We start from the raw sequence: 11331 nt of genomic DNA, 5'->3' as shown, positions 1-11331 counted from the left end.
CGTGTTCCTCCGACCAGAGTGAAACATCCCTCCAGGCTGAATATAGAAAGCTGCCTGGAAAGAGCCAGAGACCGTTGGGGGCCACCAACGTCGGTATCCCCCCATGGGGCATTTTTGCTGGTTCCCCACAGGGCCTTCACCAGAGACTGAGCCCTTAGTGTGGTGGCAGCCCTGCCCTGTGGAACTCCCTGCCCGTAGAGGTTTGGCAGGAACTTTTCAGACAACTTTTGAAAACTATATTGTTTAGACAGGTCTTTGCAACTAATTTTCCAATCTGTACTTAGTGATGTTTTCAATGAGGTTTTTATGGTTCCTTTGTTGCTGATTTTATTTTTGAAAGGTTGTAAGCCGCCTTGATATATTTTTAGGAAAGTGTGGATTACAAATAGGCAAATAAATAAATAGATATTCTCGACAATGACTGGCAGCAGTGGCTCTCCAGGGTTTTGGACCAGGAGTCACTCCAACCTCACCCGGAGGTGCCAAGGCTGAAGGGACACAGGGGTCAGGCCATTGGGCCCTCTGGTGCAGTCTTGTCCAAGCTCTCTGGCAGCAACGCCTCCCCAGCGATTCAGGCTCGAATCTCCCCCAGCCCCCCCCCCGGGGTGAACCAGGGACCTCCTGCATGCAAAGGGGGCTCTACCCCAAAGGCGACAGGGTGGGGCTGCGTAGTGCGCAGACACACAAAGGATAGGAACGCTATGCGAAATGCAGGCTTGCCGGTGTGCTTGTGGGGCTGGCTGGGACTCGGAAACCCTGGACGGCGAGCCTGGGCCCTTCCGGATTCTCTTCACCAGCAGGCCCCAGGATGGGTTGCAACCATTTGAAATTCAGTATTAAAACCAGTGCCAAGAATTACAGCCAGTGGCGTAGGCGCAGGCCTTGTCTCCCGCATGATGCTGCCGCCGCCCTCCCGAGCGCGGCGCTCCTGGTCAAAGGGGCAGGGATCGGGGCGAGAGGCCGCCTGCTCTTGCTCTCCAACCTCCCCCCCCATCCCGCTCTCCGCTGCTGCTGCGGCCGGAGACCGTGATTCAGACTCTCCCGTTCATCACCCACTCCGGGGATGTGTGCACGTGGGGCTGGGCCGGGGCGCGAGTTGTTTGTGAGGGCCTGTTGCTCATCCCGCGGGAGGGAGCGAAAAGGAGCCGCGGCCAGTGACTTCATCGCGGCTTCCTGGCCCGCGGCGGGCGCGGCGCGCATAAAAGGAGCGCTCGGCCGTCAGCGGGAGCAGCAGTCACAGCCGCAGCCGAAGCAGCGAGCGAATAAGCGAGCAAAAGTGACCCCAGCAAGCAGGTAAGGGGCTCGTCCGCCCGCCTCCTCCCTCGCATGGCGGGGTTTTCGTGTCTGAGAGGCCTGCGGACTGCAACGCACGTCGGGAGTCACGGACGCGTGTCCAGGCCGGACCTCCCGCGGCCTCCTTCCCTGCACTGTCATGCCTTGGGACTCTCTTGCGGCGGGGGTCGTTACGGTTTCACTGGCCGCAAATCTTGGGAGAAGGCGGGGGGCCCTCCGTGGGATCGCGCCTCTCAGCCGCGACGGGCAGGCCCCTCCCAAGCCGGCACTCTCTCCCTCCCTGTCCCCCGACTCCTCTTGAGCCCCCCTTCCCTTCCCCGCCCACCGGCCCTCCCTGCCTCCCGTTCCCTCCGTGGCTTCCTCCTCTTCTGCTTCTCCCTCCCAGGATGCCGCGGCCGCCCGTGCCCAGCGCGACCAGCGTGGCCACCTTGGCTCTGGCCTGCGCGGCGCTAGCGGCCCTCTCCCAGGCTGCGGCGCCCCCTGCCGGGCCCGGCGGCTTGTCCCGACTCTCCACGGACTTCGGCGTGAAGGTCTTCCGCGAGGTGGCGCGGGCCTCCAAGGACCGCAACGTGGCCTTTTCGCCTTACGGCGTCGCTTCGGTCCTGGCCATGCTGCAGATGGCGGCCGCCGGGGAGACGCGCAGCCAGATCAAGGAGGCCATGGCCTTCGGCGTCAACGGTAAGACGGCCCCCTCCGCCCGTGGTGGGGAAGCAGGGCAGCCCGCCCAAGGCCCTGGCAGCCCGAGCAGCGCGCTTGGCCCCGCGCAGCCCCGCGGGCATCATCACAGCCAGGGCTGGGAGGTAGAGACGCCCAGCGCCTGAAACTCTGGGGAGCCGCTGCTGCCGATCGGTGTGAGCGGTACCCACTTCCCAGGTTGCTCTTCTGCTAATGCTTGTGCCGCTTATCAGTTTCTTGAGGGGCCGCGGTGGAGCCGTGCCAGGTCCCTCCAGGTACCCCAGACGGCTTGAAGGAGACGAGGGACCCCTTGACTCTTTCTCCGTGGAAAGGGCTCGTCCTTGTCTTCAGGCAGTAGCAAAATGACTTTGGCTAGTCTGAGCTCCGGGCCTGCGCCATGCAGAGCCAAATTTGCGGTTGGGTGACTCGGGCAAGGGCCTAGGTGTGTGGGAAGGTGCCTGGCTGGGCTGCCATCTCCTCAGCTATCTGGTCAAGGGCTGAAACAAAAAGCACAAATGCTGTTTAATCTTCACTTGTGATGCTGGCGATGCTGATGTGCCTGCGCACCACTGGGTTGGCATCCCTGTTTTGTTTTTTAAAGCGGGGACTTCTTTTCACAGCTGCACATATGGTAGAGACAAACCATGCATGCAGATTGTGCATCAAAGTTGAGGAATGAGCAACAAATGCAATTAGAAAGCAAACAAGCTCAGGGCATTTGAAAGTGACAGGAATGGAGAGGGCCTGGGCATATTCCTGGCCTGGATCACTATTTGGGGTAGAGAGACACTCCCTGTTGTGCGGTTCCACTGTGTCTCCACCTCTCTTTTCTGAAAACGAGGGCACCCCACGCCAGTCAAACTCTGCTCCTTTTTACTCTAAAACCCTGGTTCAATTGGCTCAAGTGCATTTTTTAAAAATCCAGCTTAAGGCAGGTTTTGCAACTGATTGGTAGATCAACCCAGTTGTCTTCCAGGTGTGGCCAATGGAAACACTTTGCTGCAGGCTCAGGCAGAGACAACAATTGGCCCAACGCTTTGCTGTGGGTGCTCCTGAAAGGCCTGAAGTCAGCAGTGGGGAAGTCTTGTAAATCAAAGGGTTTCCATTGGCCACACCTAGAGGGGGAATGCGTTGATCTGCCAATCAGTTGCAAAATCTCTTTGAAGTTGTTTTTTTTTTAAAAGCACACTCAAGCTGCTCCCACCAGGTTTTACAGTAAAAAGGGGCGGAGTTTAACTAGCATTGTCATGTGCCCCCGTTTTCAGAAGAGAGAAGTGGAGATGCACTGGAACCGGCAGAACAGTGAGTGTGTTTCTATCCGAAGAGAGATGGGGGCAGAATTGCTTCAAAATGTAGAGTAGGACCCTGCTTACCGGCGCTTCGTTTACCGGCTTTCCGCTAATGCGACGGCTTTCATTCCTCCGTTTTAAAGCCGCTTTTGCGGCATTTTTGTGCAACGTGCCCCATTATACTCAATGGGGTTTTGCTTTATGGTGATTTCCGCTTTATGCCGAGGGTCTGGAACGGAACCTGCTGTATAAGCGGGGCCTGCCTGTAGTCAGAAAAGCAATTCTGGCTGCTTTTAAAGTGACTCGTGTGCCCACAGGCTTGGTCTTATCCCCGCACTGGCTGAAAGGGGGGGACCTGCCTTTGTGTTTCTTGGAGAGAGGGATGACCCTGTCTCATGATTCCCCCCTGCAGAATGGGGTGTGCCCAGAGCCCTGCGCTGGCTGCAGAAGGCCCTGATGGACCCAGGCAACAAAGACGTGGTGGGCACGGCAGATGCCCTTTTTGTGCAGCGGGACCTGGAGCTGGTGCCCGAGTTCATGCCGCGGTTCCATCGGGTCTTCCGCCAGATGGTCAAGCAGGTGAACTTCACGGAGAGTGACCGAGCACGCCACATCATCAACACCTGGGTGCAGGACCACACAGAAGGTGAGGAGGGGCCGCAGGATCCCCTCGGGGCGTGGCTGTGTCTTTGTGAGGCAGGCAGGGCTGAGGGGTCTCAGAGAGGGGCGCCCTAGGAGTTGGGGCTGTCGGGAGGCAGCTGCGTTTCCTGGGTCTTGGGGTGGGGTGAGACCGGCAGTGCATCATGGGGGAGGCCAGTTTGGCTCATGAGTCCGTTTCCAATTCCATGCCCACCCGCCATCATATCTGATATCAGCTGTGGGGCAGGCTAAGACTGGGCTGCCAACCAACAGTGGGGAGCCTTAAAGTGCGCCCCTCGTTGAAGGGGGAGGGCCCTGGTGGCTCAGTGGGTAGAGTAGCTTCTTTTCCTGCAGAAGGTCCCATGTTCAGTCCCAGTGGCATCTCCAGGAGGGGTGAGAGAGACTCCCTGCTTGGAAACCCTGGAGAGCCATTGCTGTCAGTCAGTGTAGGCAGTATTGGGCTAGACGGATCCCAAGGGTCTGACCTCCTCCATTCCCCGATTGTTCTTGCAAGGAAGGCTTCCTGCCATGGCTGACGGGCGGTGACAGCGAGCCTGCTGGGATCGGCTATGCTAACTCCTCCATCTGTAGCACTGCCGTCCCTGCAGAAAGCAGGGCTTGAGCTGTGTGCCAATCAGCTGATCACTTGGTCTCCTGGGCCGGCCTCTGCAGCCCAGTCTGCTTCAACTGGAGCTGTGCTGCAAAGGGGGAAATGACTCGCCTGACATCATGGTGATGTTGGGTGACTGACAGGTTGGTGGGCCTGCTGGAGCCCAGGACCCAGCTCTGCTGTAGTGGTTAGAGCCAGGCCAGTTGGAGGAAAGTCTTCCACTGAATGAGAGCAGCAGGGAGAGGCCGGGCTGCCCCCGCACTGCCCCCAGTGATCTGAGTGGCTGAGTTAGCCCTGGATGGAAATCTGGACCGGTGGGGGGGATCGCCATCTGAGTGAAGGCTGAGCTTGCTGGGAGGCGAGGTGGGGGGGTTCTCTGGGTCAGAGAACGGGGTTTAGTGGGGCTGGAGTTGGGGTAGCATGTGCGTCAAGGTGGGGAGGAGCCCGGACTCCTGGGTCCCTGCAAGGGGAAGTGCTTCCACCTGGCGGGCTACTGCATGGGGAGGCAGTGGGGCAGGACCCTTCGGTTCTAGGCACACCCCCAACATTCCTCCATTGCCCCCCAGGTATGATCCGGGACTTCTTGCCTGAGGGAGCTCTGGGCCAGATGACCCGGCTGGTGCTGGTGAACGCCATCCATTTCAAGGGCCTCTGGAATCTGCCCTTCCCAGAGGCGGCCACTCGGCAGCGCCTCTTCCACAAGCTGGATGGGAGCAGCGTCTCAGTCCCCATGATGGAGCAGACAGCCAAGTTCAACTATGGTGAGCTGTGGGCCTTGCTGAGAGGTGGGAGGGGAGTCCCCCGCCTATCACCTGCCAGTCAGTGATGAGCCCATGAGTTCCCTTGAACATGTGCAGAATCCCTCTCCCTCGTGGCTGGGTAACCTCAAGCACTCTCTGTCTATCTGGAGCTGGGGTTGTCAAGGCTTTCAGGATGGAAGATATGGCATCCAGGTGACCTCTTCCCAGCTCTGCAACTAAGCCCCGGCCACCCTTTCCCTGCCAGGCGAATTCTCCACCCCTGAAGAAGTGGGCTACGATGTCCTTGAGCTGCCCTATCAGGGGGAGACCCTCAGCATGCTGATTGCTGCCCCCTTCGAGATGGACACCCCGCTCTCGGCCCTGACCAACATCATCAGCTCCCAGCTGGTGGCCGACTGGAAGGGGAACTTGTCCAAGGTGACGAGGCTCCTCGTCCTGCCCAAGTAGGTGACTGCACAGCCCCGCCCGCCTAGGAGGGTGGGTGGATGTACGGGGAGCCAAGAGGCCCCTGGGGCCACGCCAGCACTTTCTGCCCCCTGCTCTGGGCCCATGCCTCTCCAGGCCTTGGCATGGTGCTGGGCCTGGCCTGCTTCATGGCTCTGAGAGATGCCACAGAGGCTCCCTCTTGCTAACTTCTCCTTGCCTCCCTCCTCCTCCTCCTCCTGCAGGTTCTCCTTGGAGAGCGAAGCTGACCTCCGTGGCCCCCTGGAGACACTGGGAATGAAGGACATGTTTGATGCCAGCAAGGCCGACTTCCACAGTCTCTCAGGTCAGTCCCCTCGGGCACCACTGGGAATACCCCAGCCCAGGCTGCATCCCTGGGGTACCTTGAGCGCAGCACGTGTGTGAACCTGCTTCAGCCCCAGAGGGCAGAGGAAGGTGCTGATGAGCATGTACTGAGTGCCTTGGCCAGCCAATTCCTGACCTCACAGGCAAGACAAACAGCTCTTGGGGGGCAGCAGTGTTTTTAGGAGTGTCCCACTGAAGCCACCACTGATGAGACAGAGCTGTTCCTCCACCCCAACAACTCTCTTTCAGTGTTGCAGAGGATGCAGAGAGCAATTTGTGCCCTGCCTGCCTTGCGGCTTTGGGAGGGATCCTCCGCTTGGGGTGCGCTCTGTGGCTGTGCTCAGGCCCTTTGACATTAACAGACACGACCAACTTTCAGTGGGCCTGTTCAGAGCAGGACTTGGCTGAATGCAGCTCTGTGTTCTTCCTTCCCAGCAGTCTCTCTCTGACTCTCTCTCCTTCATGTCTCAGCAAAGGATGAAGGAGCCAACACCACACACGTTACCTTCTCCTGCCCTCCCACAGCCCACTTTCCACACTCACAACCTTGTCCTCATTTACAGACGAAGAGCCCCTTTTTGTGGCCCAGGCCTTACAGAAGGTGAAGATTGACATCAATGAGAGCGGGACTGAGGCCTCATCTGCCACAGGTGAGTACCTCAGAGTGGGCCATCTGGTGGTGCTGAAGGGTGAACCCCCTTCTAGATCCAGTGTGGCTCTTCTGCACCTCACCCTACCCCCATTCCTAGCACACCAGTCCCAGCTGTTACCAAGACCCCTCCCCCTTCTCCCACGAAACAGATAAACAACAGAGAATCATAGAGTTGGAAGGGGCCTATAAGGCCATCTAGTCCAGCTGCCTGCTCAATGCAGGAATCCAACTTAAAGCGCAAACGGACTCCTCCCTTGTTCAGTAACTCCTGCAGAGGGAGAGCTCACCACCTGCTCCTGCCCTGGGACTCCCCCAGGATAAATGCAGGATAAATTCCTCCTGTCTGCCCTGAGCTGAGAAGATAAAAGGGCTGCCAACTGATTAATGTCTTTTGAATCCTTCTGATCTGTTTCCAACCAATTTTTAATTGTTTGATGCGACTTCACATGCAATTACATACTGCACAGCTTTTGTGGAAGATGCCTTACTGAGGTAGCATTCAGCTTAACTAGTGGAAGTGAACCTCTGTTCAAAGCAATCTCCCCCCCATCACATCAAATATGGTACACTTGTTGTTAGAGTAACACACACTGTAGTCTTGGTGCAGAGAGACAAACATGTTCCGGGTATATCAGTATTGTAGGAGTGCCTGGCCTTGACTTCATCTCAGCTCTTCTTCCTTCAGTGGTTCTTGCTGTCTTTAAAAGGCCACCAGATCTGTTTGTATCGAGAGCTTGCTCTGAGGAATATCAGGCACAGGGGATTTAGGGTGTTTCTTTTGAAAATGCACTGGGGGAAGGGAAAGGCATCTCTTTCTGTTTTGCTTCCTTTCAGGGTGGGAGGAGCTGGCATTTTTGTGGGGCAGCATCAGTGCCCTTTGACAGACCCAGACCTTTGTGTCTTTGCAGCCCTACCTATTAATCAGTAGTGCAGTTTTGAACCTGCTGTTAATGCTTTGTCCTATAGTTTGCTTACTTTCCCTTAAGGACATTTCTGAACTGCTTAATATTAACATTCCTCTAAGCAGTGTCCAATAAAATTCAAATATACAGTAAAATCATCAATATAGACCACCAAAAACAAAACTGAGAAGTACAAAAATTATTAAATACAGCATTACAAAATATAAAAGTGCAGGAGTTGGGATTAACAATCGGGGAAGCCTGAGGAGAAAAGTGGTATGTCTTCAGAAGAGATCTGAAGCAGGTGACTGATGGGGGTTCTTCACAAACGGTGGCTCAAGATCATCTCAAAGATGCCCCTCTAACAGAGCAGGCCTTGCTGACCACCGGGAGTTGTCAGTGGCTCAGCCCGGATCCCTCTGCTCTCCTCAGATGGCCCCAACAGCCAGCTAAGTCTTGGGACTGTCTGTGTTGTCTTCAGTTCCCCGCTTTAATGCACCAGCCATCCTGCAGCCCTCAAACTCCTTCCATTTTCCCCTCTGCCTTTCTCCAGCTGCCATCATCTATTCCCGGATGGCCCCTCTGGAGATTGTGATGGACAGACCCTTCCTCTTTCTCGTGCAGCACAACCCAACTGGTAAGAGCCTTTCAAAGCCTGCTTGGGGTGCCTTTGCTTGTTCTCAACCCAAGAGCGACTGACTTGCAGGCCGCTTTCATGTCACCACTAAGACTGCTGCAAATGTCTGACCATCTGCCGAAAGACACTGGAGCATGTGCCAGTGCTTGCAGAGGCAGGAATAAAGTGCAGGAACGCAGGACTCCTCCATCCTGCCATGCCACATCTTTCCCAGGGAAATCCAGCCGTGTTTGATCTGAGATGGGTGGGGCTTCTCAGGTTAGTGAAGGCCAATTTGCTCCTTTTCTATACTCAGAGCTGCTAGGCATGAAGCTGTATTAGAAATGGTGCAAAGCTGCCCCCTTGTGGCTGGCTCTGGGATGACCTGGCCTTATTTTTTCCCCAAGGAGAGAAGCCATCTATATTCCAGAGTGCCATTTCTGTTGCATGACACCAGGACAGTTCCATGAAATTAGCCTGGTGTGTGTGTGATCTATTTAGAATCCTGGTATCATTCCTAATTGCCACCATCCCTCCCTTTTTTGCAGGCACCATCCTGTTCATGGGGCAGGTGATGGAACCCTGAACAGCCAGGCCGGCTTGCTCTGCTGGAATCTCTGGAGCTGGAGGTCTCACTTTGGTCTCCCTCTACGTTTCTTCCCCCCACCCGCAAAGAGGCCTGACACCGGCCATAATCTCTTGCCCTGTTGCCGAGTGAGCAGCTATGCCTGCCACCCTCTTAAGCAGTGAAGAAGCTTCAGGGGCTGCTTTGCTGTGAAGAGAATCCCTTGGATCCCTCCACTGCTTCCTGGGAGACCCACCCTGCAGAGAGATGAGACTTTACCAAGATGTTAGCACTATGATTCTACCTCCACCAGAGCCTTTCATGAACTGGAGCAGAAGTTGCATGCAGTGACTGAAAAGCCTTCTGTTGCCAGCCAAGATGCCATGCTGCAGAGTGTCACTCCCAAACAAAAGTTTGTTTGTCCGCACTTGGAGGCAAACGGGGGGGAGGGTGGGGGATGTGGTGATGCCAAGAGACCCCTGGATGATACGCTCCTACCTCACATTGGACTGGAACCCTGCACAGTCAGGGCTAGTGATGTCATTTCATGTTTACGCTGGAGGAGTCCAGGGAACTGGCCTCCCCTGTTTGTTTTAAATGCATGTATGTACATGTTTGGGGAGTGAAGGAGGGTTAGGTAAGGTGAATAGGGGTCCCCTGGCTTCTTTTCCCCCCATTGGATATGAACAGGTGGGATACAGATCAGCACTTTGAGTCTGTTTTCTTTCTGCACTGCTAAGATGGAAGTATATTGTAAAGTCAAACAGAGAGGCTTAATATATATACATATATATATTTGCTTATTATTTGCACTGAATGACATATGTTGAGGTGGTAATGAGGGAGGGAGGTGTGAATGCGCTTCCTTTTTCTGTGTTTGAGAAGGGCACCAGCTCCATTCTGGGGCTGCTGGAGCTAATTGTTTGTTAGCCAAAATGCAGAAACAAACAGATGCTTAAAAGAGACGAAGAAATCACAAGTGGCTTAGACCGGATACATCTGGCCCTAGTGTGGCCCGTGGCCCAGTTCCCCTTAAACAGAGACCTTGGATATGCTACAGATCCTCTGATCTCTGTGGAACAAGGCCTATGGCAGCTGTTTCCCACACCCCAGTGGAAGAGGGCAGGAGGTGCACAAGAGCAAGGGGGATTATACCTGTGGCTTCTCCAAGTAAAAGGAATCCCCTTTTTTGGAAATCCTGCCACTTTTGAGGCAAGGCCATGGCCTGGATGGATGGCTGTAAAACCTGTCAGATGCCTCGAGTCTATGATTCTGTTGCAAAAGGGATTGTGGTAACATTTTGTCGGGCTGAGCCCCAGCAGTTCGTTTAACGGCTGTCCAATGTTGCCTGAATTTCTATGCTTTTGGCATGTTTGATTCCCCAGAACAAATTCCAATTAATTGTAAAATGGCATCAGAACTGCTGAGCCAGGCATATGTGCTCAGGGCATTTCAGACAAAGTGTGATGTTTCAGCGAGCGACTTTGGCTTGCCTCAGTAATCCCCTTAGATTCTGCTGAGTTGTGAGGGTTCTGGTGCCCCCAAACAAGGTACCTGCAACCAAGCTCCTGAAATCCTGGCCTTAGCCCAAATTGGGTGTGTTTAGTTCCTTATCCATTATGAGGGCAGTGAGACAAATCTATCTGTGGCAATGTCCCAGAGCACAGTGACGGGATTCTGTGTGGTGCTGCACTGAAATGGAACAATCTGGAACAATTTTTATAGCAAAGTCAATTTCTGTTTTTGCCAGAAGGATGAAAAGTGCTAGCAGTTTGATTTCTAATTGACTCTTAAGAGGAGTTTCAGGAGCCCACAGCTTCTAGCTGCCTCATGCCTATCAGTCCATTCCTTAAAGTTGAGTCCAGCATGAGAGACTCCCAAGGGTGGGTGTGTGTGTGTGTGGGTGTGTGTGTGTGTGAGAGAGAGAGAGAGAGAGAGAGAGAGAGGTTGGGTTTTCTCCCCTAGAATGGTGGCTCCATAGACTGTTGCCCACTTTTATTGCCCCACTGCCACGCTGCGGCTTGCACTTAAAAGGACCTGCCTGCTCGTGCTGCCTTGGGAGTCAGCATTTATAAAGAGAGATCAAATTCTATTGAGAGACGAGGTTGTTTTTTCACCTTGTAGAAGCTGTACAGAAATTTGATTTATATTTGTATATATAAATATTTCTATTGGGTGTTTATTCTGCATTCTACTTTTGATATGAAATAAAAACACTAAAATGACTCTGGCTGTTGAGTTTTCTGGTGCAAACTGACTTCCTGCTCTCTCCCTCTCTCCCCATGCCCGCAATGTCCCAGGGCAGGTTACAGCAATGTAAAGTACAACATAAAAACCAATTGCAATTACAAAAGTAGGGTGGGTCCCCAAAATACACGTTAGGTGTCAAAGCCAGGGTTAAGAGGTGTGTGTTTAGCATTTGCCGAAAATGGTACAGTGAACGCACCGGGCCCAACTTTGTGGGGAGGGAGGTCCCCTACGTAGGTGCTGCCACAGAAAACGCCTTTTCCCAGGCCAGACCCCCCCCCAACTTCTGAGGA

At 54.5% G+C, this 11331-nt stretch overlaps 1 protein-coding gene across 1 annotated transcript; it reads left to right on the top strand.

The window, feature by feature from the left end:
• Positions 1–937: 937 nt before the first annotated feature.
• Positions 938–11016, top strand: SERPINE1 (serpin family E member 1). Its single transcript, XM_061589225.1, has 9 exons — positions 938–1293; positions 1679–1971; positions 3670–3903; positions 5073–5267; positions 5512–5710; positions 5936–6036; positions 6620–6706; positions 8164–8247; positions 8775–11016. Exons 1-9 carry the CDS (start codon positions 1064–1066, stop codon positions 8810–8812), a joined length of 1461 nt encoding a protein of 486 aa, XP_061445209.1. The 5' UTR covers positions 938–1063; the 3' UTR covers positions 8813–11016.
• Positions 11017–11331: the final 315 nt, after the last annotated feature.

The sequence above is a fragment of the Rhineura floridana genome, chromosome 11 (assembly GCF_030035675.1).
Source record: "Rhineura floridana isolate rRhiFlo1 chromosome 11, rRhiFlo1.hap2, whole genome shotgun sequence".
NCBI lineage: Eukaryota > Metazoa > Chordata > Lepidosauria > Squamata > Rhineuridae > Rhineura > Rhineura floridana.
This window is presented reverse-complemented; position numbering and strand designations above follow the sequence as displayed.

What these genes read in the sequence shown, in the direction of transcription:
- SERPINE1 (XM_061589225.1), top strand. Translation starts at nt 1,064, where the DNA reads ATGTGTGCACGTGGGGCTGGGCCGGGGCGCGAGTTGTTTGTGAGGGCC. An exon ending in AGGCTCCTCGTCCTGCCCAA is followed by an intron (nt 5,711 to 5,935) that starts GTAGGTGACTGC and finishes CTCCTCCTGCAG; the next exon opens with GTTCTCCTTGGAGAGCGAAG. An exon ending in CGACTTCCACAGTCTCTCAG is followed by an intron (nt 6,037 to 6,619) that starts GTCAGTCCCCTC and finishes CCTCATTTACAG; the next exon opens with ACGAAGAGCCCCTTTTTGTG.